This window comes from Ranitomeya imitator, chromosome 8, assembly GCF_032444005.1.
Source record: "Ranitomeya imitator isolate aRanImi1 chromosome 8, aRanImi1.pri, whole genome shotgun sequence".
Taxonomy (NCBI): domain Eukaryota; kingdom Metazoa; phylum Chordata; class Amphibia; order Anura; family Dendrobatidae; genus Ranitomeya; species Ranitomeya imitator.
In genome coordinates, this window is record NC_091289.1 from 180,599,982 (window position 1) to 180,627,360 (window position 27,379).

At 43.4% G+C, this 27,379-nt stretch overlaps 1 protein-coding gene across 14 annotated transcripts in view; it reads right to left on the reverse strand.

Moving 5' to 3' along the window:
- PTPRF (protein tyrosine phosphatase receptor type F) overlaps positions 1 to 27,379 on the reverse strand; it is a 1,072,658-nt gene that overhangs the window by 28,018 nt on the left and 1,017,261 nt on the right. For 5 of the 14 annotated variants that reach the window (XM_069738054.1, XM_069738060.1, XM_069738055.1 and 2 more), the window contains 10 exons: positions 9,614 to 9,919; positions 7,617 to 7,810; positions 7,216 to 7,242; positions 6,140 to 6,257; positions 4,951 to 5,529; positions 4,766 to 4,863; positions 3,283 to 3,536; positions 3,086 to 3,173; positions 2,559 to 2,765; positions 1,640 to 1,794 (listed from right to left, as the gene is read on the reverse strand). In XM_069738054.1, the coding sequence (XP_069594155.1) occupies positions 1,640 to 1,794; positions 2,559 to 2,765; positions 3,086 to 3,173; positions 3,283 to 3,536; positions 4,766 to 4,863; positions 4,951 to 5,529; positions 6,140 to 6,257; positions 7,216 to 7,242; positions 7,617 to 7,810; positions 9,614 to 9,919 (2,026 nt within the window). The remainder of the gene's footprint in view (positions 1 to 1,639; positions 1,795 to 2,558; positions 2,766 to 3,085; positions 3,174 to 3,282; positions 3,537 to 4,765; positions 4,864 to 4,950; positions 5,530 to 6,139; positions 6,258 to 7,215; positions 7,243 to 7,616; positions 7,811 to 9,613; positions 9,920 to 27,379) is intronic. The other 9 variants (XM_069738062.1, XM_069738059.1, XM_069738061.1 and 6 more) reach the window with 3 other exon arrangements.

Genomic DNA, 27,379 nt, shown 5'->3' on the forward strand with positions numbered 1-27,379 from the left:
ACGGGTTGTATTATAATATTGTCCTTCGCTGATAAAGAGATGAAATATTCCAGTTGCAAATCTTTACTCATTGCATAGAGGAATGTGTTGTGAACAATAAAACAAAAAAGATCAATGTAAATCACAATCTCCCATAAAGGCCTGGATTTGTAATGATATTCAAAATCAAAGTGAAAAATCAAATTAAAGGCTGATCCAACTTCAAGGGAAATGCCTCAAGATAAGGAAATGATGCTCAGTAGTGTGTGTGGCTTCTACGTGCCTGTATGACCTCCCTACAATGCCTGGGCATTGTACTGATGAGACGGCGGATGTTCTGAGGGATCTCCTCCCAGACCTGGATTAAAGCATTAGTAAACTCCTGTGGCATTGGTGGATTGAACGAGAAATGATGTCCCAGATGTATTCGATTGGATTCACTTCTGGGGAACGGGCAGGCCAGTCCTTAGCATCAATGCCTTCATCATGCAGGAATTGCTGACACACTTCAGTCTCATGAGTCCTAGTATTGTCCTGCATCAGAAGGAGCCAGGTCCCACTGCACCTGCATATGGTCTCACAATGGGTCTGAGGATCTCATCCCGGTATCTAATGGCAGTCGGGGTACATCGAGCTAGCACATGGAAGGCTGTGTGACCCTCCAAAGAAATGCCTCCCCACACTATTACTGACCCACTGCCAAACCGGTCAAGCTGGAAGATGTTGCAGGCAGCAGCAGCAGAACGTTCTTCATGGCATCTCCAGACTCTGTCACATGTGCTCAGTGTGAACCTGCTTTCATTCGTGAAGAAAACAGGGCGCAAATGTTGAATCTGCCAATCTTCGTGTTCTCTGGCAAATGCCAATCACCCTGCATGGTGTTGGGCTATAAGCACAACACGCACTTGTGGACGCCTGGCCTTCATGGAGTCTGTTTCTCACAGTTTGAGCAGTTGAGCAGACACATGGATGTTAGTGACCTGCTGGAGGTCATTTTGCAGGGCTCTGGCACTGATCATCCTGTTCCTCCTTGCACAATGGAGGAAGTAGTGGTCCTGCTGCTGGGTTGTTTCCCTCCTACAACCCCCTTCACGTCTCCTGGTATCTGCTCCATGATATGGACACTGCTGACAGACACAGATACCCTTCTTGCCACAGCTCGCATTGATGTGCCATCCTGGATGAGCTGCACTACCTGAGCAACATCTGTGGGTTGTACTGTAGACACCGCCTCATGCTACTGTATCTCTAGGAGTGAGAGCAATGACAAAATGCAAAAGTGACCAAGACAACAGCCAAAAAGGATGAGAACAGAGATATGATCTGTGTCACCCCCTGCAGAACCACTCCTTTATAGGGGTTGTCTTGCTAATTGCCTATCATTTCTATCTGTTGTCTGTTACATTTTGCACAACAGCAGGAGAAATTGATTCACAATCAGTGTTGCTTCATAACTGAACAGGTTGATTTCACAGAAGTGTGACTTAACTTGGAGTTACATTGTGTTGTTGAAGTGTTCCCTTTATTTTTTTGAGTAATGTATGTGGTTGGAAATTATTTAGAACCTGATTTAGTAGACATAAATGTAGTACAAGCAGGACTGTAGAGGTCTACAGAGGATCACTGCTAAGTTGTGGAAGTTGATGAGCAAGCCCCTTACCTTTTGAACAAAAGAATAGCAATAACAATAATGATGATAAGAATGACGGCAAGGACTGGACCCATCACCCAGAGCATTTCAGGTTCTTCTTGTTGTCTGGTTGAAATTACTTCCACCACAATGTCATCCGAGTATGGACTGGCAGCATACTTTTTCTGCAGTAACAAGGATACAAAGCTTAAGTGGTACATCAGACAGCATCAGCCTACCAGTCGTCTTTACCTTCTGGAATATATTTTATTGACGTCAGCAGACAGTTCTAGTAAGGCTATATGTTCACGCGTTGCGTTTTTTTTCAGCATTTTTTTTTTTAATGCTTTTTTTATCCAAATTTTCACCTGCATTTAATAGCACCAGCAAAGTCTATAAGATTTAAGAAATTTCATGCACACAGCTTGTTTTTTTTTTTTTTTTTTCAGTATTTTGTGCAAAACCTTGGATTTTGCAGAATAGAGCATGTCACTTCGAGTGTTTTTTTCAGCGTATTTCACTCATTGAAAGCAATGGGTTGTGCAAAAAAAGTGAAAAAACGCAGGTATCAATTTTTGGTGCCAAAACCTGATGAAGTAGAGTGAGAGTTTTTTATGCACTAAACTGTATCAGCATGCATAAGAGACAAATGTACGCCGACAAAAATGCAGGAAAAACACACCAAAAAAATGCAAAAAAAAAAAAAACTTAAGCAAAATCTGCTTTTTTTGCAGCAAGTTTCTTACTGGCAAAAGAGCAGGGTTTTCCTGCGGAAAAAAATGCATCAAAACAAATGAATTTGAATATTTCTGCAGAGTAACCAAATGGCAAAAAATACTTTTTGTTGGAGAAGTTTTAACATCTAAATGATCAGAAATAAATACTGGTTAACCAAAGGAAAATAATTCTTATATAATGTAGGAATAGAATGCAGAGAATACAAACTCACAGTGTCGCCATCTTCCAGAGCTGCAAGCACAAAGCAAGTGTAGCTCAGATGTGGGTCCAAAGGCTTGTTGACAAATCCATTATATTCCTTATTGTCACCAAGAGTGAACGATTCTGGGAGCGTGTTCAGCCTGGCCGCTATGTATGGCTTGTTCCTGCTTGCTTGTCTTTTTTGCCGACGAGACCCCTGATTAATGGCTTCTAGGATCTAAGATATGGACAAAAACCTTGAGTATCACAATGCAATACCGCAAGAATGAACCCTAATGTAAGGCATTTATAATTGTCCAACCTTACAAAGCCTGGCCTTCGATTATATTGGCTGAATTATCTGTAGACCTATGGTGCGCTACTTGTTAAAAAGGGATTGCATATAAAGGAGATGACAGATTCACAGAACAACAATTTATTCAAAGGAAAGCAAACAGAAGTATTTTGTTGTGTATGTAATAGTCTTACAGCTCAATACATGACCAGATGATTAATAGATCTGAAGAAAAAGTAGGACATAAGCTACAAATATCCCACCTGTTCCAACTCCATTTCTTCAGGACTTTGCCGTGTACTCGGGCTACTCCTAGAACTATCGAGTGGAACGACTACAATATAATACCATCTGTCACACAAAAGTAATTTAAAATAGATTAGTGTTATATAAAAAAAAAAAAACGAAACAAAGACTTTACTACTAGACTACTAACTACAACAACACAGTGAGCCCTTACCTCACCGGAGAAGATGTTTGCACCCGCGGCAAGAGCAAAGTGAATTTGTTGTCTTCCATATACTTGCTGGCAGATGATGGTTTGCTCTGCAGGACATCAGGGGCTGTGCGGATGGACACTCGGTGCTGCAGGCCACCAGCACTGCTGCCTCGGTGCATAAGTACAAAGGAATACTCTGTGTCGGGCTGAAGATTGTTGATCAGCTTACGCATTGAATGACCATCGACTTCTACGTTCTGGTTGTTATAGAGAATCTAAATGGGATAAGAATTTACATTAATTGTTCAGTTTGGTGGACAGGAAGAATATTCATGAAAAAAAACCGAGCTCAAACACCACCAATAAAAAACTCTTCAGAAATAAATAACAAAGAGAACTAAGTACAATGATGTGTTTACTGTGTGAGTACCAGTCATATTTATTTATACACCAAAGCTAACAATAACAATCGGCCAAACAGCTATCTCTTATGACTTATACCCGTGAATGTTTTACATGACCAAGGGTTAGGTGTCTTCCACAGTGAGAAAAGCTCTGGCCAGTCACCTTTGGCAGTGGCTTATCTCAAAGAACAGGCACCTGTAAACAGGATTGTAAAGGTACTGTCACACTAGACGATATCGCTAGCGATCCGTGACGTTGCAGCGTCCTCGCTAGCGATATCGTCCAGTGTGACAGGCAGCAGCGATCAGGCCCCTGCTGAGAGATCGCTGGTCGGGGAAGAAAGTCCAGAACTTTATTTCGTCGCTGGACTCCCCGTAGACATCGCTGAATCGGCGTGTGTGACACCGATTCAGCGATGTCTTTGCTGGTAACCAGGGTAAACATCGGGTAACTAAGCGCAGGGCCGCGCTTAGTAACCCGATGTTTACCCTGGTTACCATCCTAAAAGTAAAAAAACAAACAGTACATACTTACCTACCGCTGTCTGTCCTCCAGCGCTGTGCTCTGCTCTCCTCCTGTACTGTCTGTGAGCGTCGGTCAGCCGGAAAGCAGAGCGGTGACGTCACTGCTCTGCTTTCTGGCTGCCCGGCGCTCACAGCCAGACCAGAGAAGCAGAGCGCCGAGGACAGACAGCAGAAGGTAAGTATGTAGCGTTTGTTTTTTTACTTTTTAGGATGGTAACCAGGGTAAACATCGGGTTACTAAGCGCGGCCCTGCGCTTAGTTACCCGATGTTTACCCTGGTTACCGGGGACCTCGGGATCGTTGGTCGCTGGAGAGCTGTCTGTGTGACAGCTCTCCAGCGACCAAACAGCGACGCTGCAGCGATCCGGATCGTTGTCGGTATCGCTGCAGCGTCGCTATGTGTGACGGTACCTTAAGACAATCCCTCTGATATTAGCATATTTGACCAAATGTAATTTAATGTCTATGGGGACCTTAAACATCAAACCTTAAAGTTCAAAGTAATCTAGTTCCCTGCAACCACCTCAAGATCATTACAGCAAAGCACAGGTAGCTCCCCGTTTCAGAACACCAACCTTGAAAGGCACGGCTGATTTATAAGAGTCAGGAACTTCCCAGCTCAGCAAGACCGATGTTTTCATCACAGCGTTCACTCTGAAGTTCTTTGCAAATACTTTGAAGAGAAGGAAAACATTAATCGAGTCTGTGGGAATACAGTTATTGTATAACACTGCCGTTACTGCTCTCAGGTGAGCCTTACCTTGGTCTACAGGCATGGTGCGGGATTGTATGCTAGGACTTAGAGGCCCTAGACCTTTATTTGTCCTTGCCCGGACTTTAATATCATAGGTAGTGTCTGGTTTGAGGTTGACGAGTGTAATGTAAGTGTCTCGTGTGATGTTGATCAGATCCTGTGGGCTATTGATGTCACGGTAAACCACTGTGTAGTTTGTGATTTTTCCATTGCGTTCTGAAAGTACTGGAGGCTCCCACGACAGTTCTGTTGTGGATGTGGTAAGGCCAACAACTTGCAAGTTTTGTGGAAAGCCACTGGGAACATCCTCAGGAGTAGAGATCTCCTTCTCAGCCTCCTCTCCGAAGCCAGCCCGGTTCTTGGCAGACAGTTTGAAGACATAGGTAGCACCCTTGTGGAGCTTGGTCAGCGTGTAGTGATGATCATTCTTTCCAAAGTCCATAGTGATGAACCTTTCCTCATCCGCACGTTTATACTGCAAGCGGTAACCGAGCAGTTCCCCCATCACCTCCCGAGGTGGGTGCCACTGAACTAGTGCAGTGTTTTGAATGGTTGTGCTAATTCCTATGGTTGGCTTCCCGGGCACTGAAATACACACAAATATATAATTACTAAAGAAATCTCCAATCTCATCTGTATCTGCATCGTTCAAGTACAGCAGCCATGGACACACTAACTTTCTTCACTTGATTATCTCAATTACGTCATCTATTAATTTCCAAGGACTTCAGAGCTGCAATCACAAATCTGCTGGCTTGCTGCTAATTGTTTTTGCATAATAACATACACAATAGATCCAAGTCTTCTAATATTTTGGGTGAAACTGGCTAACTATTGTGTATGAAGTCTTGTTGATGGTCTCCAGAGAGATTATTTTAGGGGCAAAGCACATCAGGCATGAGGAATATCAGTACCCGATCCTATTATTGTCGTTGGAAATCGGCCACAAACAGAGGAGTCTTGTAGCAGCATATTCACCTGTCTTCTTTGAAAACGCATGCATGCGTCATAAAATGTGAAAAAAAATGGTACAACCTTAATAACCCCTGCACCAAGCTCATTAACAGAGGAGGTTGTATTCTGTCACAACAACCAGGCGACAGTGAGTTTTAATTTCTCATACAAAAAAAAAAAAGAATTGACAGAATATTAGCATGAAAGACTCTTTTCCAGACATGTTGCAGGCAGTACTCACAGGCTCCTGTAGTGGTGACAATTTTGGGTTTACTCCTAGCACCATCTCCTTTTGTAGTATACGCAGCAACAGTGATGGAATAGGTAGTTTCTGGAGAAAGTCCAGTTATTAGGGCTTCCTAGATTTTGAAAAAGAAAATGATAAAAGTAATGAAGAGAATCTTCCTGCAGTACCAGGTTCAGACAACAGGGGGAGCTGCAGGAACATGCTCCGAGGGGATAAGGGGTACAGAGCACTGCACAACACTTCTGATAAGGGAGCAAAGTTCCCTGTGTTTATGGAATAATTAACAATGAAAATCTTCCTCCGAGTGATCGACAATGCAGAAGTGAATATCGTAGTAAAATGTGGATTTTCCTGATGCACAAATAAAATCATATTCTGATGTAATGGAAAAATAAGTCAGAGAAAGAATTGCAACTTATACAATGGTGATCATTAGGCCCCATGATTATCCACTGAGAATCACAACAATTAAAAAAAAAAAACAGAAAGAGAGAAAAGGCCGATTGCTGAAACTGATCACCCATCCTCATCAGCCCCGATGTCCCACCAGACCCTAATCTCCATGCAAGAACTGTGCCTCTATCCAAACGTGGAAGCACAGGAAAAGGAGAAACAGATAATATGTCCAAAGGGTTATAGATTGCAGAATCCCATCATTGAGCCAATGATTGCAGCACAAGAACATGGGGGCTGTCACAGAAGCTGGATAGTAGACGTTAACTATGGGGGAGAGATGTTCTGCACTTTAGCTGCACTCGATGGCGCTTGGCAGCACTGTCGCCACTTTAAGGCTGATCATTCCTTCCATAAATGATGACTTTTTATAACCTCTCTTCACTATTCCTCTATATGCAGGATGTGCTAGAGGTGTAACAAATAAGGCCACTGGCACTGCAGTTTGGGAGAGAGAACATTGCAGCAAAGCTTTACTTTGACATACTAGACCAAGACCTACAAGAGGAAGCCAAAATCTTAACTAAAGCCAATAAAAGCTCTGTGACAACCCCCTGCTCTCTGCAGACACAATGCGATCACGCAGTCTGCCCACAGATGCCAAACAGTATACTCACGTAGTCTGCAGACTCCTCTGGTCTCCACTGGTAGGGACAGAGAGAAGAGGGGTAAGTGGAGGTTGCAGGGTTACAATAGTAGAGATACTACAATGGAATGAGTCATGCCAGGGAGAACGTTGGATATACACACATCTCATGTCAGTCTAGTCATCAGTATAAAGAGGATATATGGGTATTAGCTCTATACAAGAGGGACATGCTTCACACTGCAGATCACCATGGATGAATGCTGCAGTTTAGACTGGATTAGTTGTTTGGGGAGAAGGATGGAAAGGGTCAAACCAGTGAAGAGCCAACTTTTTATGTCCAAATCTTGAAAACTTCTGGATGAAAATTATTGAGGCGTTATATGAATATCATCAATAGAAGGAAAAAAAGTGGTCCTTGTGCATGGTTACCTGAGCCTCTGCCAACATGACGTCCTTAATGACAGGGTTTCCCCTAGGCTCTCCACCTTCCAAGCGCACATATGTCACCTGGTAACCTCGTATCTGACCATTCTGTTTAGTGGGAAGAGGAGACTTCCAAGTCACCCGCACAGATGTGGAATTCACAGAGTCAACTTCAACCTTCCTTGGTGGTGCACTGGGCACTGAAGGAAGACAAAGAACCAAGCATAGATTAGTACAATCCTTAAATAAGTCTACTAAATTAGTTTACTTTTAGAAAAAAATCTGATTAATAGTGAAGCCCGAGATGTTGAGTTTCATGTACTGAAACGTGTCGGACAGTTTGATTGCCAAGGAAACAGTGCATCACCCCCAGCCTTTTCTATAGGGCAGTCAGGTAGCTTGTCCTTCGCAACCATTCTGTCTCAAAATACTCAGAGGAAGGCAGAAATGTCAATCAACGTAGGGCAGATCAGGAACAGGGAACTAGACAGGAATCCAAGAGCTTCATAACATCATCCTGCTACATTAATCACATTGTTGTACATACAATGGGGTGAAAAATCGATTTAAGAAAGTAAATGAAAATGTGAAACAGAGCAGATCTCTAGAACAGTCTGCACTACAAAGACGACACAAACTGCCCAGCACTGTTCGAGGGGAAGTGTTACAGAAAAACCATGTTCTTGTGATACTAGGAAACAAACATTTCACAGATTTAGGGATGGAAAAGTAGACTCCAGTTTATGGGTGTAAATAGCCTGCTGCTATTGAAGTGGTTGTACATCCTTGGACAACACATTATAAAATACTTAAATAAAAATACCAGACCAACACTCTCCTCCCAGACCACATGAGCAATGCAATAAGCGGCACCTAACATACTGCAGTTCTCATGCTTTTTTCAGATGTCCTAAGCTTGTCCAAAGGAAGTGTGCGAACTGCAACCGATCAGCTGTCGCCAAATGTCTGCACTGCTCATAACGATGGTACGTGAGTATCGGGAGGCCCGGCACTGAGCTCACGGTGTTGGAGGGGAGTGTCTGTTATTTTACATTGTGTAATTCAGTATTTAACAAGGTGTTGGTCAAGTAGTGGACAGTCCCTTTAAGCAGTCTGTAAATCATTGGTCAGCTAATCCTAGAGATCACCCTATAAAAATAACCTTTCAAAATGTATAAATTAATGGCTCGCTCATGCATTCCAAGTTGCATGGGGTTTTTAACTACATTTTTTCATTCAGATTTGGGAGTTTAATTCCTTTTCAGATTGGTTTTGTAGCACCATCAATAAATAAAAATGTGTTTCCAAACAGAAACTAAAATCACAAGTCTGGGTATATGATAAAGGAATATGAGTTAGTACGGGTATATATTGGGTAAAGTAAAATTTATTTTGACATCACTTCAAACAATGCTGAAAGAGACAGTTGTTGACGGAGTTTGTAGGTGAGGAGAAAATTCAGATAGTAGAAAGCTTAGGCAGTGCAGACAAGCAGAAGATGTTCTGTGATTCCCATCTCAAAGCCCCCCAATCAACCCGTGTCTTAGGCCTCATTCAGACGTCCTTTTTCCCATAATATAATGAATAACCATTAAATTCTATGGAGTGTCTGCAATAAAAAAAATTACTAGGACATGTTCGGTTTTGATCGGCATCTCGGATAAAAATTACCCGTACAAGTCTATGGGTCCTTGACAATCACGGGCAGTCCCCAGATTCATGTGCAGTCCCCATTTGCTGTTCATGAGTAGCATTCCAATGAATAGGAAAAGCTTTGCAATTTACTTATTTTTCATACGTGAAAATCACTGATGGTAAAAACTGACACACTGAGCAAACACTGATAAAACTAATTCAAAACACTGATACCATTAGTTTTGCAAATGTGAAAAATCAGCGATGTCGGAATGAGGCCTCAGGAGAGATGGAAGGAGCAAGATAAAGAACAGGTGAAAGAGTGGACCCATTGTGCAGATAGGTGAGAGTAGTTCCTGGACACTTACCATCCTCATCTGTCCGCACAATGACCATGGGGCTCTCAGGCCCAGCCCCTACGTCTGTATGAGCTCGCACCCACACTCTGTACTCTGTCCACTTCTCCAGATCCTTGATCTCCAAGCTAGAGAAGTCTGGTTGGATATTGTCCATAACATGCCGGGATGTGTCCTCCCCAGCCACTGCTTGATAGGCCAGAGAGTAGCGGGTTAATGCTCCATTGCGGCTGGACACTGGTGGAGCCACCCAACTTACCCGGATGGAGGTGGAGCTAAGGCTGGTGCACTCCACATCCTGCGGCGGTGCGGATGGTGCTGAGGATGAAAAAAATGCAAGCAAGGGGAGGGAGATGAACATGGAGGATGCAAAATAATATGGTGTACAATATTGTTACCAAATAGCCCTGCTCTATCTATCGTCACATCACAAAAATAATGATCTGAAATTTTTTTTTTTTTTTTAAGTACGGTAAATGAACCATTTGCTTTATAAAGGTTTTATGCTGCATTGTCTATTGCTGGCTGCAGAAAGATGATTACTAGAGATGGGCAAACTCAAACGTACAAGTTTGGCATCCGTACCGGACTGTTATTGTCCGGTGTTAAATGCCAAACACAGATATTCCCCGGAGGTCCGGGCCAATGTTCGGTGTTCTGGGGTAAGGAGAGAGACAGCAGAACTAATGTTCGGAGTTACGGGGTAAGGAGAGAGGGCGAACTGTTCTGCTACTAGAACTTGAACTTCCACCTGCCCGCCCATGCATAGTTATTACTGTTCCCTTATGAGCTCCACTCTGCTGATTTACGACCACAAAAAAGTAGAGCTGAACTTTATTGGTCCATAATCAATATAAAACTGGTACTGGACGCAGCAGTCGATATATATCCAACTATGCAAATCGATGTGTATATAATCGCTTACGGAATGAGTGGTATACATCTGCTGAGTGTATGAATGGTAGACCATTCAGAAAAATTGTGGAAACCAAACAAGAGAAGACCAAACATGTGATCGAGACAATACGGGACAAGAAAGTATATAAAGACAAAATACCTTTATTAACAAAGTAGTAGAGGGTAGCACCGAATACGAGAGGTGCCCGCACCATTCATGAAAGGAGAACATACACATATACAATAAAACCAAACCCCGAGGTAATAGATGGACGCTGTATATCAATTTACATATATATCATACAATATTATGTGCTACAATGTGCACAAAAATATATATCTAGGTATATAAATATACAGTTGTGCTCAAAAGTTTGTATACCCCAGAAGAATTTTTGCTTTCTTGGCCTTTTTTCAGAGAATATGAATGATAACAACAAAACATTTTCTCCACTCATGGTTAGTGGTTGGGTGAAGCTATTTATTGTGAAACTACTGGGTTTTCTCTTTTTAAATCATAATGACAACCCAAAACATCCAAATGACCCTGATCAAAAGTTCACATAACCCGGTGATTTTGGCCTGATAACATGCACAGAAGTTGACACAATTGGTTTGAATGGCTATTAAAGTTAACATCCTCACCTGTGACCTATTTGCTTGTAATCAGTGTGTGTGCATAAAAGCTGAATGAGTTTCTGGGATCCAGACAGACTCTTGCATCTTTCATCCAGCCACTGACGTTTCTGGATTGTGAGTCATGGGGAAAGCAAAAGAATTGTCGAAGGATCTACGGGAAAAGGTAGTTGAACTGTATAAAACAGGAAATGGATACAAAAAGATATCCAAGGAATTGATAATGCCAGTCAGCAGCGTTCAAACTGTGATTAACAAATGGAAAATCAGGGGCTCTGTAAAAAAAAAAAAAAAAAGGCAGGTAGACCAACAAAAATGTCGTCCACAACTGCCAGGAAAATTGTTCGGTATGCAGAGAAAAACCCACAAATAACATCAGCTGAAATACAGGACTTTCTGAAAACAAGCGGTGTGGCTGTTTCAAGATGCACAATAAGGAAGCACTTGAAGAAAAATGAGCTGCATGATCGAGTCACCAGAAGAAATCTATTACACAAATGCCACAAAGTATCTCGCCTACAATATGCAAAACAGCACAGAGACAAGCCTCTAAACTTCGGAAACAAGGTAATTTGGAGTGATGAGACCAAAATTGAACTTTTTCACCACAATCATAAATGTTACATTTGGAGAGAGGTCAACATGGCCTATGATGAAAGGAACACCATTCCTACTGTAAAGCACGGAGGTGGATCGCTGATGTTTTGGGAATGTGTGAGCTACAAAGGCACATGAAACTTGGTCAAGGTTGAAGGGAAGATGAATGCAGCACATTATCAGCAAATACTGCAGGCAAATTTGCACTCATCAGCCCGGAAGATGCGCATGGGACGTACTTGGATGTTCTAACATGACAACGATCCAAAACACAAGGCCAAGTCAACTGGTCATTGGCTACAACAAAACAAAGTGAAGGTTCTGGAGTTGCCATCTCAGTGTCTTGACCTCAATATCACTGAGCCACTCTGGGGAGATCTCAAGCACGCAGTTCATGCTAGACAGCCCAGAAATTTACAGTAACTGGAGGCCAAGAATAGTGGGCAGCTTTACCATCTGAGAAAATAAAGAACCTCATCCACAACTACCACAAAAGACTTCAAGCTGTCATTGATGTTAGAGGGGGCAATACACGGTATTAAGAAATGAGGTATGTGAACTTTTGATCAGGGTCATTTGGATGTTTTGGATTGTCATTATGATTTAAAAAGAGAAAACACATTACTTGACAGTAAATGACTTCACCCAACCTTTAACCATGAGTGGAGAAAAAGTTTTGGTGTTATCATTCATATTCTCTGAAAAAAGGCCAAGAAAGCAAAAATTCTTCCAGGGTATGCAAACTTTTGAGCACAACTGTATACAGAGAGTGACGTGCCCCAAGCACAGTATGGAAGCTCAGGACTGGAAGGAACGGAAATAGAAGAGGTATATATGTGAAAAGGTCAGAGTGCAAGTGCTCCTTAAGTACAATGTCAAATGGTTATGTGGGAGGATCAGCCATGTTAAGCCTAGGATATGGGCAGTGAAGTTAAAGTACTGATTCAATAAAATAAAGCTTAGTTAATATAGAGCTGGAGATAATAGTGGTAAGCACCGTTCAAGTGAGACCAAGGAGGTGGTAAGGGTGTAGATCAATTCCTATGGGGCTGAGGCTGCAGTGGGGCCTGGGGCACAATGAAGAGAAGCAAGTTACCTGGGTGGAAGGTGGCTCAGGTGCGGCGCACACCCCGATGCGTGTTTTCGACTGTGTCTTCTACTGCTTTTAAGAGCCTACTACTTTTTTTCTGTCTGCAGTAGTATTAGGGCATGTTTTTTTTTTTTGTCAAGCGTTGTTTTTTGCGCCCTAGGTTGTAGTTTTTACTCAGACTATTTTGGGAAACGATGGGAGCCAGCAAACAAGTCACTCAAATGTCCCTGTCTGTGATTGATAGCTGTATTTACATGATTAAACAGGTAGCACCGGTCACTGTTGTTATAGGCAGATGTTGGCTGTGTAAGACAGTTCTCCATATAACTTGCACGCAACCTGTGACATAAATGTTCATCACAGGTTGAATGGATGTTTTTACTAGAGGAGTCTCTGAACATCTACATTGTCCTGGGCCTGCTCAGTGCTCAAAAAATGATCAGCTAACAAATGACATGTCAGTCATGATTTGTTTTCCAAGGACTTCAACGTTAAAATAACATACAGAAAAAAGGCAAACGGAATAAATGTAATGAAACTTCAGTTTCCATTCAAGTAAGCAGGTCCTTTATTGGAACATTTTATTTTCATTTTTATGATTCCAAAACAGATCTAAAAGCCGAGATCTCCATCTCTGGCTGCCCCCGGCGGCCATTTTTCTGGAGTTCACCGCAATGTAAAGAAAACATGGATATGCTGCGGCTATGGACTCTCAGAAAACGTTGGCGGAGCCCCCGTGCCACTGAATACCCACAGCGTGGCAACACTGAACACCCCTTTCTTCCAGCCTTGGGTCCGCAGCATTGCCCCACTCCTGCCTCCGCCAGCAGCAACCCTGGGACTCTGCTCCTTTGCAGCCATCCTCAGTGAGCAATAAAAATAAAAGATTTTTTTTCCTATTTTCCTCACCAAAATTTGGAGTGAGTTTTATAATCCCGCTCATCTTACAAACTGCAAAATAGGGTATTTCTATATTTCTATAGTAATTATTATTTCTTGATTTAGTCAATGGTGGATAAGTGTAATCACACATCAAAATGGTTTATCAAGATAATTTACATTTAGATTCCAAATTATAAACTTTATAGTAGTTAATGTTATTTTTTATTGGTTAAATAGATGGGCACACGTCTTTAGTCAAATATATGATACAACTTGATGTAAAGTTTATACAGATTATTTCTAATATATATATATATATTATGGTCCTGATAAATGAATTATTTCATAAAATATTTTTTCATATTGAAGTGAAATGTGATTTTGATCCTGATTACATAATCACATTTGATCAATACCTATTTTACTTATTTCACACATTATAATAAAGAAATAATATATTAATGAGGTACAATGGTATAACTATCGGGTATAATAAAATGAAGTATTATAATAATTAGTTATTTTTTCCACTAAAGAAGGATATTACATGCAAAGTTGCATAACTTGATTATATTGTTAATACAAGGTTATGACATGTATGAAGTCATCCTGATAATGGAAATATTAAAAGTATATGTTACTGAGAACATAACTACCGTACTATGTATTTGTCATCACCACATATAAAGGCCTTATTCTTATTTTTTTATTTTTATTCTTATTTTTCATTCTTATTTTTTATTTTTACATTATTATTATTTTTCATTATTATTTTATTTCAACATCAATATTTAATGAAGTAATGTCAAGTACAAGAATATTGCTTCATTAACTGTGGTGATGGTTCCACTAAAAGATATTGTTTTATTACTTCGAACATCATTCATACTAATATTCTGTTAATAATTATATGGATATTGCTGATTGCTATGGTATGCTGGGATATTATAGATTAGGAAAATTGCCAGATTTGGTATTAGATTAGGGAGTTATGTTTAATAAAGACTTTTCATATTTCAAAATTCAAGTCATTCTCAAAAGGTGTAAGAAAAAAAAGCAGCTATCCAGAAGTCCCAGAAGGTAACAATGCTATAAATGCTGAATAATAACGGACTGTGTCAATTACAATTCATTCCCACCACTGATAACCAGGACTGCAGTGGATGATGATCTGACAATCGCGACTGCAGAAGATGATGGTATCATCATCTTCTGCAGTCGCGGTTGTCAGATCATCATGATGCTAAAATGGACGGTGTTATTATAAAGTTTCCATCAAGTTTTAGTGGTTTATTATCACCTGCAAAACTTCAATGAAAGTTGGTGAACAATAAAGGTAATTGTCAGGAATAGGGTTGAGCGAAACGGGTCGAACATTTTCAAAAGTCGCCGACTTTTGGCTAAGTCGGGGTTTCATGAAACCCGATCCGACCCCTGTGCGGGGTCGGCCATGCGGTACGCGACTTTCGCGCCAAAGTCGCGTTTCAATGACGCGAAAAGCGCCATTTCTCAGCCAATGAAGGTAAACGCAGAGTGTGGGCAGCGTGATGACATAGGTCCTGGTCCCCACCATCTTAGAGAAGGGCATTGCAGTGATTGGCTTGCTGTCTGCGACGTCACAGGGGCTATAAAGAGGCGTTCCCGCCGACCGCCATCTTACTGCTGCTGATCTGAGCTTAGGGAGAGGTTGCTGCCGCTTTGTCAGAAGCAGGGATAGCGTTAGGCAGGGTCCATTAACCACAAAACCGCTTGTGCTGCAGCGATTTGCACTGTCCAACACCACCCTCGGTGTGCAGGGACAGTGGAAGTTTTTTTTTTTTTTTTCCCCCTCAGCGCTGTAGCTCATTGGGCTGCCCTAGAAGGCTCCCTGATAGCTGCATTGCTGTGTGTACGCCGCTGTGCAAACCAACTGCTTTTTTCAAAGCACAAATCCTCTTGTTCCTTCCTTTCTGCACAGCTATCTTTTTTGTTTGTCCACACTTTTTATTTGATTTGTGCATCAGTCCACTCCTTATTGCTGCCTGCCATACCTGGCTGAGATTACTGCAGGCAGGGAGATAGTAGCTGCCTGCCATACCTGGCTGAGATTACTGCAGGCAGGGAGATAGTAATTGTAGGACATTCCCTGTTTTTTGTTTTTTTTTTGGTGGGAGATTAAGATTGGCAATTTGGCATTTCTGCTAGAGTGCCATCCCTGTGTGTGCCATCTCTCTCACATAGTGGGCCATAGAAAGCCTTTTCATTTTTCTGTATTTTTTTTTGTGGGGTGTATAAATTCTCCCTGATAAAAATACAGTGGGAGATTAATATTGGCCTTTGGGCTTGTGTGCCAGTCCTGAGTGTGCCATCTCTCTCACAAATAGTGGGCCATAGAAAGCCTATTTTATTTTTTTTTGGGTTTTATAAATTCTCCCTGAAAAAAAGGGAGATTAATATTGGCCTCTGGGCTTGTGTGCCAGTCCTGAGCGTGCCATCTGTGCCAGCCCTGAGCGTGCCATCTCTCTCACAAATAGTGGGCCATAGAAAGCCTATTTAATTTTTTTTTTGGTTTTATAAATTCTCCCTGAAAAAAAGGGAGATTAATATTGGCCTCTGGGCTTGTGTGCCAGTTGTGAGCGTGCCATCTGTGCCAGTCCTGAGCGTGCCATCTCTCTCACAAATAGTGGGCCATAGAAAGCCTATTTAATTTTTTTTTTGGTTTTATAAATTTTCCCTGAAAAAAGGGAGATTAATATTGGCCTCTGGGCTTGTGTGCCAGTTGTGAGCGTGCCATCTGTGCCAGTCCTGAGCGTGCCATCTCTCTCACAAATAGTGGGCCATAGAAAGCCTATTTAATTTTTTTTTTGGTTTTATAAATTTTCCCTGAAAAAAGGGAGATTAATATTGGCCTCTGGGCTTGTGTGCCAGTTGTGAGCGTGCCATCTGTGCCAGTCCTGAGCGTGCCATCTCTCTCACAAATAGTGGGCCATAGAAAGCCTATTTAATTTTTTTTTTTGGTTTTATAAATTCTCCCTGAAAAAAAGGGAGATTAATATTGGCCTCTGGGCTTGTGTGCCAGTTGTGAGCGTGCCATCTGTGCCAGTCCTGAGCGTGCCATCTCTCTCACAAATAGTGGGCCATAGAAAGCCTATTTAAATATTTTTTTGGTTTTATAAATTCTCCCAGAAAAAAAGGGAGATTAATATTGGCCTCTGGGCTTCTGTGCCAGTCCTGAGCGTGCCATCTGTGCCAGTCCTGAGCGTCCCATCTCTCTCACAAATAGTGGGCCATAGAAAGCCTATTTTTTTTTTTTTTTTGGGTTTTAGAAATTCTCCCTGAAAAAAAAAGGGAGATTAATATTGCCCTTTGGGCTTGTGTGCCAGTACTAAGCGTGCCATCTCTCTCTCTCTCTGTCAGTGGGCCATAGAACGCCTATTTTTGGTTATATTTGTTTTCTAAATTCTCCCTGAAAAAATCATTTTATTTTATTTGGTTTCTAAATTCTTCCTGATAAAATCATATTTTTTTTATTATTTTTTGTTCTAAAGTCTCCCTGAAAAAAACAAAACAAAAAAAAAAAACAAACAAAAAAAACAGTGGGGGATTAATATTGGCCTTTCTGCTTGTGTGCCAGTCTTGACTCCTGTGTGCGTCATCTCTCACTCAGTGGGCCATAGAACGCCTATTTTTTGTTTTATTAGTTTTATAAATTCTCCCTGAAAAAATCATTTTATTTTATTTGGTTTCTAAATTCTTCCTGATAAAATCATATTTCTTTTATTATTTTTTTTTCTAAAGTCTCCCTGAAAAAAAAAAAAAAAAAAACAGTGGGAGATTAATATTGGCCTTTCTGCTTGTGTGCCAGTCTTGACTCCTGTGTGCGTCATCTCTCAGTCAGTGGGCCATAGAACGCCTATTTTTGGTTTTATTTGTTTTATAAATTCTCCCTGAAAAAATCATTTTATTTTATTTGGTTTCTAAATTCTTCCTGATAAAATCATATTTTTTTTATTATTTTTTTTTCTAAAGTCTCCCTGAAAAAAAAAAAAAAAAAACAACCAAAAAAAACAGTGGGAGATTAATATTGGCCTTTCTGCTTGTGTGCCAGTCTTGACTCCTGGGTGTGCCATCTCTCTCTCTCTCTCTCTCTCTCTCCAATTGTGGTCCATAGAAAGCCTATCTTTTTTTTCCTTGATTTGGGTTCCAAAATCTACCAGAGAAAATAACTACATCAATCATTGGTAGAAAAATATTGGCCTCTGGGCTTGTGTGCCACTCCTGACTCCTGTGTGCGTCATCTCTCAGTCAGTGGGCCATAGAACGCCTATTTTTGTTTTTATTTGTTTTATAAATTCTCCCTGAAAAAATCATTTTATTTTATTTGGTTTCTAAATTCTTCCTGATAAAATCATATTTTTTTATTATTTTTTTTTCTAAAGTCTCCCTGAAAAAAAAAAAAAAAAAAAAAAAAAAGGGAGATTAATATTGGCCTTTCTGCTTGTGTGCCAGTCTTGACTCCTGGGTGTGCCATCTCTCTCTCTCTCTCTCTCTCCAATTGTGGTCCATAGAAAGCCTATATTTTTTTTCCTTGATTTGGGTTCCAAAATCTACCAGAGAAAATAACTCCATCAATCATTGGTAGAAAAATATTGGCCTCTGGGCTTGTGTGCCACTCCTGATTCCTGTGTGCGTCATCTCTCACTCAGTGGCCCATAGAAAGCATATAGTTTGTTACATTTGTTTTCTAAATTCTCCCTGCAAAAATCTATTTTTTTTTTTTGGGGGGGTTTCTAAAGTGTTCCTGAAAAAATAAAAATAAAAAAAAAATAATAGTGTGACATTAATATTAACATTTGTGCTTCAGTGACAGTCCTGCGTGTGGGGCATCTCTCTAATTTGCAGCCACCAAAAACAGAGTGTGTAACATTGGGCCTGATTTTCGCTGTGGTCTCACCAACCTGTAAAGGGGTAGCTAAATCATACTGAAGTTATAGCTCACCGTGTAAGTTGTGTGACTGCAACAAATAACGTTAGTTTGGTTACGTTTTTAAAACAATGAGGAAGTCTAGTGGAAGAGGTCGTGGCCGGGGGCGTTCATTGTCAGCTGGTAATGAGGGTAGTGGTAGTGGTGGAGCATCAGGTGGTCGTGGGGAAAAAAAATATTGCACCTAAGTCTGGAGCTGTGGAGCCAGGTTCGTCGTCCGGCTACACAAGGCCTCGAACGCTCCCTTTTCTGGGATTAGGAAAACCGCTTTTAAAGCCGGAGCAGCAAGAGCAAGTTTTGGCTTATCTTGCTGACTCAGCCTCTAGCTCTTTTGCCTCCTCTCGTGAAACTGGTAAAAGTAAAAGCAGCGCGTCGTTAGTGGATGTTCACGGTCAGGGACAAGTCACTTCCTTGTCCTCTTCAGCAAAAACAACAACAGAGAAGAATGCAGCAGGCGACACAACGGGTTACTCCATGGAGCTCTTTACACATACCGTCCCTGGATTAGAAAGTGAAGCAGTTAACAGTCCATGCCCATTACAAGTTGAATCTGACATGGAGTGCACTGATGCACAGCCACAGCCAGACTACTATGCTGGTCCTTTGACTCAGACCACAACATTGCCCTCGCAGGGTGCTGATCAAGAATCAGACCCTGATGAGACTATGTTGCCCCATCACGAACGCTATACCACCGAACGACACGGTGACACAGACGAAGTTGCGCAGGAGGTACAAGAAGAGTTATTAGATGACCCAGTTCTTGACCCTGATTGGCAGCCATTGGGGGAACAGGGTGCAGGCGGCAGCAGTTCTGAAGCAGAGGAGGAGGAGGGGCCGCAGCAGGCATCAACATCGCCACAGGTTCCATCTGCCGGGCCCGTATCTTGCCCAAAACGCGTGGCAAAGCCAAAACCTGGTGGAGGACAGCGTGGCCATCCGGTTAAAGCTCAGTCTGCAATGCCTGAAAAGGTATCCGATGCTAGAAAGAGTGCAGTCTGGCATTTTTTTAAACAACATCCAATTGATCAGCGCAAAGTCATCTGTCAAAAATGTTCTACTTCCTTAAGCAGAGGTCAGAATCTGAAAAGTCTCAATACTAGTTGCATGCATAGACATTTAACCACCATGCATTTGAAAGCTTGGACTAACTACCAAACGTCCCTTAAGGTTGTTGCACCCTCGGCCAATGAAGCTAGTCATCAACGCAACATCCCTTCCGGCAGTGTAGGACCACCATTTAGCGCACCACCTGCTGTATCTGTGCAGGTATCTTTGCCAGGCCAAAGCAGTCAGGGTCAGGGAATCACCAGTTTCGTAGTAGGAAACACTGCATCTAGGGCACCGGCGGCAACAATACCATCTCCCACCGTCTCTCAGTCTGCCATGTCCACCGGCACCCCCGCTAGTTCCACGATCTCCAGCTCTCCAGTCCAGCTCACCCTACATGAGACTATGGTTAGAAAAAGGAAATACTTAGCCTCGCATCCGCGTACACAGGGTTTGAACGCCCACATAGCTAGACTAATCTCGTTAGAGATGATGCCCTACCGGTTAGTTGAAAGCGAAGCTTTCAAAGACCTGATGGACTACGCTGTACCACGCTACGAGCTACCCAGTCGACACTTTTTTTCCAGAAAAGCCATCCCAGCCCTCCACCAGCATGTTAAAGAGCGCATCGTCCATGCACTCAGGCAATCTGTGAGCACAAAGGTGCACCTGACAACAGATGCATGGACCAGTAGGCATGGCCAGGGACGTTACGTGTCCATCACGGCACACTGGGTAAATGTGGTGGATTCAGGGTCCACAGGGGACAGCAAGTTTGGGACAGTTCTGCCTAGGCCACGGTCTAGTAAACAGTTGTCTGTAGCCGTTCGCACCCCCTCCTCCTCCTCCTCCTCCTCCTGCAGAAGCAAGAGCTCGTCCACAGATCGCAGTCGCACAAACACTCCATCCGCACCTGCCACTGTTGCACACCAGGTCTCCCATTATGGGGCAGCTACTGGCAAACGTCAGCAGGCTGTATTGGCTATGAAGTGTTTGGGCGACAATAGACACACCGCGGAAGTTCTGTCCGAGTTCTTGCAGCAAGAAACGCAGTCGTGGCTGGGCACTGTAGATCTTGAGGCAGGCAAGGTAGTGAGTGATAACGGAAGGAATTTCATGGCTGCCATCTCCCTTTCCCAACTGAAACACATTCCTTGCCTGGCTCACACCTTAAACCTGGTGGTGCAGTGCTTCCTGAAAAGTTATCCGACCTGCTCCTCAAAGTGCGTGGACTTTGCGCACATATCCGCCGTTCGCCTGTACACTCCAGCCGTATGCAGACCTATCAGCGTTCTTTGAACCTTCCCCAGCATCGCCTAATCATAGACGTTGCAACAAGGTGGAACTCAACACTGCACATGCTTCAGAGACTGTGCGAACAGAGGCGGGCTGTTATGTTTTTGTGGGAGGATACACATACACGGGCAGGCAGTAGGATGGCAGACATGGAGTTGTCAGGTGTGCAGTGGTCGAAGATTCAAGACATGTGTCAAGTCCTTCAGTGTTTTGAGGAATGCACACGGCTGGTTAGTGCAGACAACGCCATAATAAGCATGAGCATCCCCCTAATGCGTCTGCTGATGCAAAGTTTGACGCACATAAAGGATCAGGCGTCTGCACCAGAGGAAGAGGAAAGCCTTGATGACAGTCAGCGATTGTCTGATCAGGGCAGTGTACATGACGAGGTACCGGGCGAAGAGGAGGTGGAGGATGAGGAGGATGATGGGGATGAGTATATTTTTAATGAGGAAGCTTTCCCGGGGGCACGGGAAATTGGTGGCGTGGCAAGGCCGGGTTCTGGTTTTTTGAGGGACACAAGTGACGTAGATTTGCCTGCAACTGCCCCTCAACCAAGCACAACCGCAGATTTGACAACGGGAACTTTGGCCCACATGGCGGATTATGCCTTGCGTATCCTCAAAAGGGACACACGCATTACAAAAATGATGAACGATGACGATTACTGGTTGGCCTGCCTCCTTGATCCTCGCTATAAAGGCAAATTGCAAAATATTATGCCACATGAGAACTTGGAACTAATATTAGCAACAAAACAATCAACTCTTGTTGACCGTTTGCTTCTGGCATTCCCTGCACACAGCGCCGTGATCATTCTCACACGAGCTCCAGGGGCCAGCAGACCAGAGGTGTTAGAGGGGCAGAAATCAGAAGTGGCGTTGGCCAGAGGGGTTTTCTGACCAGGTTGTGGAGTGATTTTTCTATGACCGCAGACAGGACAGGTACTGCAGCATCAATTCAAAGTGACAGGAGACAACATTTGTCCAGTATGGTTACAAACTATTTTTCATCCCTTATCGACGTTCTCCCTCAACCGTCATTCCCATTTGATTACTGGGCATCCAAATTAGACACCTGGCCAGAATTGGCAGAATATGCATTGCAGGAGCTTGCTTGCCCGGCAGCTAGTGTCCTATCAGAAAGAGTATTCAGTGCTGCAGGTTCAATACTAACAGAAAAAAGGACTCGTCTGGCTACCCAAAATGTAGATGATCTAACCTTCATTAAAATGAACCACAACTGGATTTCAAAATCTTTTGCCCCACCCTGCCCGGCTGACACCTAGCTTTCCTATGAAAAGGTCTTGCCTGTGGACTATTCTGAATGACTTTTCCAATCTCGTAATTTTCTTCACCTGATTGTCCAGCATACGACATGTTTCCACCTCACGAAATGGCCAAACTCCCCACACGGGGCCATGCTATCGCCACTTTGCGCTTGGACCCTTGACAGTGCTGTTTGTCTGAAGAGGTGGGTGTGGCCGCTTTTGGTCGACGGCACTGCCACTGGGTCCCTCATAGTACAATAAAGTGTCTCTGGCGGTGGTGGTGCGCACCCAACGTCAGACACACCGTTGTAATATGAGGGGCCCTGTGCCTGTACCGCCGGCCACAAGACAGTTCCCCCCCCCAGCTCAAACAGTGCTCTACCACTAGCAAAATTATCTCTCACAGCTTCACCAATGTGTAGTCTAGGCGCTGACATCCTTCAATGCCTGGCACTGACAATACCATTGTTTTGACATTTTTGTTATGTTAGGCCTTCGAAGCCTGTCTGCGGTCCCTTCTTTCTACAACTACTACACTGACCAGGCCACTGCTGGCCGTGTTACCCTGGAACCAATTTAAAAGTGCCTACAGTCAGCCCAATTTTGTTATGTTAGGCCTTCGAAGACTGTCTGCCGTCACTCCTTCCACTAGACTTCCACTGACCATACACTGCTGCCCATGTACCCCTGGAACCAATTTAAAAGTGCCTACAGCCAGCCCAATTTTGTTATGTTAGGCCTTGGAAGCCTGTCTGCGGTCACTCCTTCCACTAGACTTCCACTGACCAGACCACTGCTGCCCGTGTACCCCTGGAACCAATTTAAAAGTGCCTACAGCCAGCCCAAGTTTGTTATGTTAGGCCTTGGAAGCCTGTCTGCGGTCACTCCTTCCACTAGACTTCCACAGACCAGACCACTGCTGCCCGTGTACCCCTGGAACCAATTTAAAAGTGCCTACAGCCAGCCCAAGTTTGTTATGTTAGGCCTTGGAAGCCTGTCTGCGGTCACTCCTTCCACTAGACTTCCACTGACCAGACCACTGCTGCCCGTGTACCCCTGGAACCAATTTAAAAGTGCCTACAGCCAGCCCAAGTTTGTTATGTTAGGCCTTCGAAGCCTGTCTGCGGTCACTCCTTCCACTAGACTTCCACAGACCAGACCACTGCTGCCCGTGTACCCCTGGAACCAATTTAAAAGTGCCTACAGCCAGCCCAAGTTTGTTATGTTAGGCCTTGGAAGCCTGTCTGCGGTCACTCCTTCCACTAGACTTCCACAGACCAGACCACTGCTGCCCGTGTACCCCTGGAACCAATTTAAAAGTGCCTACAGCCAGCCCAAGTTTGTTATGTTAGGCCTTGGAAGCCTGTCTGCGGTCACTCCTTCCACTAGACTTCCACTGACCAGACCACTGCTGCCCGTGTACCCCTGGAACCAATTTAAAAGTGCCTCCAGCCAGCCCAAGTTTGTTATGTTAGGCCTTCGAAGCCTGTCTGCGGTCACTCCTTCCACTAGACTTCCACAGACCAGACCACTGCTGCCCGTGTACCCCTGGAACCAATTTAAAAGTGCCTACAGCCAGCCCAAGTTTGTTATGTTAGGCCTTGGAAGCCTGTCTGCGGTCACTCCTTCCACTAGACTTCCACAGACCAGACCACTGCTGCCCGTGTACCCCTGGAACCAATTTAAAAGTGCCTACAGCCAGCCCAAGTTTGTTATGTTAGGCCTTGGAAGCCTGTCTGCGGTCACTCCTTCCACTAGACTTCCACTGACCAGACCACTGCTGCCCGTGTACCCCTGGAACCAATTTAAAAGTGCCTACAGCCAGCCCAAGTTTGTTATGTTAGGCCTTCGAAGCCTGTCTGCGGTCACTCCTTCCACTAGACTTCCACAGACCAGACCACTGCTGCCCGTGTACCCCTGGAACCAATTTAAAAGTGCCTACAGCCAGCCCAAGTTTGTTATGTTAGGCCTTGGAAGCCTGTCTGCGGTCACTCCTTCCACTAGACTTCCACAGACCAGACCACTGCTGCCCGTGTACCCCTGGAACCAATTTAAAAGTGCCTACAGCCAGCCCAAGTTTGTTATGTTAGGCCTTGGAAGCCTGTCTGCGGTCACTCCTTCCACTAGACTTCCACTGACCAGACCACTGCTGCCCGTGTACCCCTGGAACCAATTTAAAAGTGCCTACAGCTAGCCCAAGTTTGTTATGTTAGGCCTTCGAAGCCTGTCTGCGGTCACTCCTTCCACTAGACTTCCACAGACCAGACCACTGCTGCCCGTGTACCCCTGGAACCAATTTAAAAGTGCCTACAGCCAGCCCAAGTTTGTTATGTTAGGCCTTGGAAGCCTGTCTGCGGTCACTCCTTCCACTAGACTTCCACAGACCAGACCACTGCTGCCCGTGTACCCCTGGAACCAATTTAAAAGTGCCTACAGCCAGCCCAAGTTTGTTATGTTAGGCCTTGGAAGCCTGTCTGCGGTCACTCCTTCCACTAGACTTCCACTGACCAGACCACTGCTGCCCGTGTACCCCTGGAACCAATTTAAAAGTGCCTCCAGCCAGCCCAAGTTTGTTATGTTAGGCCTTCGAAGCCTGTCTGCGGTCACTCCTTCCACTAGACTTCCACAGACCAGACCACTGCTGCCCGTGTACCCCTGGAACCAATTTAAAAGTGCCTACAGCCAGCCCAAGTTTGTTATGTTAGGCCTTGGAAGCCTGTCTGCGGTCACTCCTTCCACTAGACTTCCACTGACCAGACCACTGCTGCCCGTGTACCCCTGGAACCAATTTAAAAGTGCCTACAGCCAGCCCAAGTTTGTTATGTTAGGCCTTCGAAGCCTGTCTGCGTCCCGTTCTTTCAACTACAACTACACTGACCAGGCCACTGATGGCCGTGTTCCCCTGGAACCAATTTTAACTTGCCTACAGCCAGCCCTATGTTATTATGTTAGGCCTTCGAAGCCTGTCTGCGTCCCGTTCTTTCAACTACAACTACACTGACCAGGCCACTGATGGCCGTGTTCCCCTGGAACCAATTTTAACTTGCCTACAGCCAGCCCAATGTTAGGCCTTTGATGCCTGTCTGCCGTCACTCCTTCCACTAGGCCTCCACTGACCTGTCTATTGCTGCCCGTGTACCCCTTGAACCAACATCATTAAATATAAAAAAAATTAATTTGATTATAAAAAATAAGATCGTGTTGAGATCTCAAATGCAGACATTTTAACAATCAAAACAAACACACAACAAATATCTGGAACTGTACTACAAAGGTCCAACAGCTACAATTTCTTTCTCCTGCAAGAAGTTAACTGAAAGTTTTTTGGAGTTGTTAACACAGATATGGCATCCACCGAGTGTTGTCCTGTCGCGTCTCCTTTAAATTATTTCCAATAAGATGTTAAACTATTAATTTAATAAAATCAATAATTAAAAAAATAATTGAGTAAGTCAAAAGCACATTGCAAATAAACATTAATTACAAATCAAGAAGCATGGCGCGTCCGAGGGTGAGTAGATACCGAATAAGAATATAATCACCCTCGGACGCGCAATGCTTATTTACAACAGCCTTCCTTCCTAAGAATCAGCCCTTCCGTGGTGTAGAGAGAGGTTGTGTTACACTCCAAGGTGTTCCCCAGGTTGCCTTTCCTGAGCTTCGATCTTCCGGCTCTCGTTTAGTAGCTGTTGGAAACTACGCTGCATTAGGCCTACTAATTGTGTATGGGTGAAACAGTGGCGCATCTGCGGTCCCTCCTTCCACTAGGCCTCCACTGACCTGTCTACTGCGGCCCGTGTACCCCTTGAACCAACCTAATAAAATATTTAAAAAATTAATTTGATTATAAAAAATAAGATCGTGTTGAGATCTCAAATGCAGACATTTTAACAATCAAAACAAACACACAACAAATATCTGGAACTGTACTACAAAGGTCCAACAGCTACAATTTCTTTCTCCTGCAAGAAGTTAACTGAAAGTTTTTTGGAGTTGTTAACACAGATATGGCATCCACCGAGTGTTGTCCTGTCGCGTCTCCTTTAAATTATTTCCAATAAGATGTTAAACTATTAATTTAATAAAATCAATAATTAAAAAAATAATTGAGTAAGTCAAAAGCACATTGCAAATAAACATTAATTACAAATCAAGAAGCATGGCGCGTCCGAGGGTGAGTAGATACCGAATAAGAATATAATCACCCTCGGACGCGCAATGCTTATTTACAACAGCCTTCCTTCCTAAGAATCAGCCCTTCCGTGGTGTAGAGAGAGGTTGTGTTACACTCCAAGGTGTTCCCCAGGTTGCCTTTCCTGAGCTTCGATCTTCCGGCTCTCGTTTAGTAGCTGTTGGAAACTACGCTGCATTAGGCCTACTAATTGTGTATGGGTGAAACAGTGGCGCATCTGCGGTCCCTCCTTCCACTAGGCCTCCACTGACCTGTCTACTGCGGCCCGTGTACCCCTTGAACCAACCTAATAAAATATTTAAAAAATTAATTTGATTATAAAAAATAAGATCGTGTTGAGATCTCAAATGCAGACATTTTAACAATCAAAACAAACACACAACAAATATCTGGAACTGTACTACAAAGGTCCAACAGCTACAATTTCTTTCTCCTGCAAGAAGTTAACTGAAAGTTTTTTGGAGTTGTTAACACAGATATGGCATCCACCGAGTGTTGTCCTGTCGCGTCTCCTTTAAATTATTTCCAATAAGATGTTAAACTATTAATTTAATAAAATCAATAATTAAAAAAATAATTGAGTAAGTCAAAAGCACATTGCAAATAAACATTAATTACAAATCAAGAAGCATGGCGCGTCCGAGGGTGAGTAGATACCGAATAAGAATATAATCACCCTCGGACGCGCAATGCTTATTTACAACAGCCTTCCTTCCTAAGAATCAGCCCTTCCGTGGTGTAGAGAGAGGTTGTGTTACACTCCAAGGTGTTCCCCGGGTTGCCTTTCATGAGCTTCGATCTTCCGGCTCTCGTTTAGTAGTTGGTGGAAACTACGCTGCATTAGGCCTACAAATTTGGTATGGGGTGTAGAGACAGGTTGTGTTACACTCCAAGGTTTTCACCAG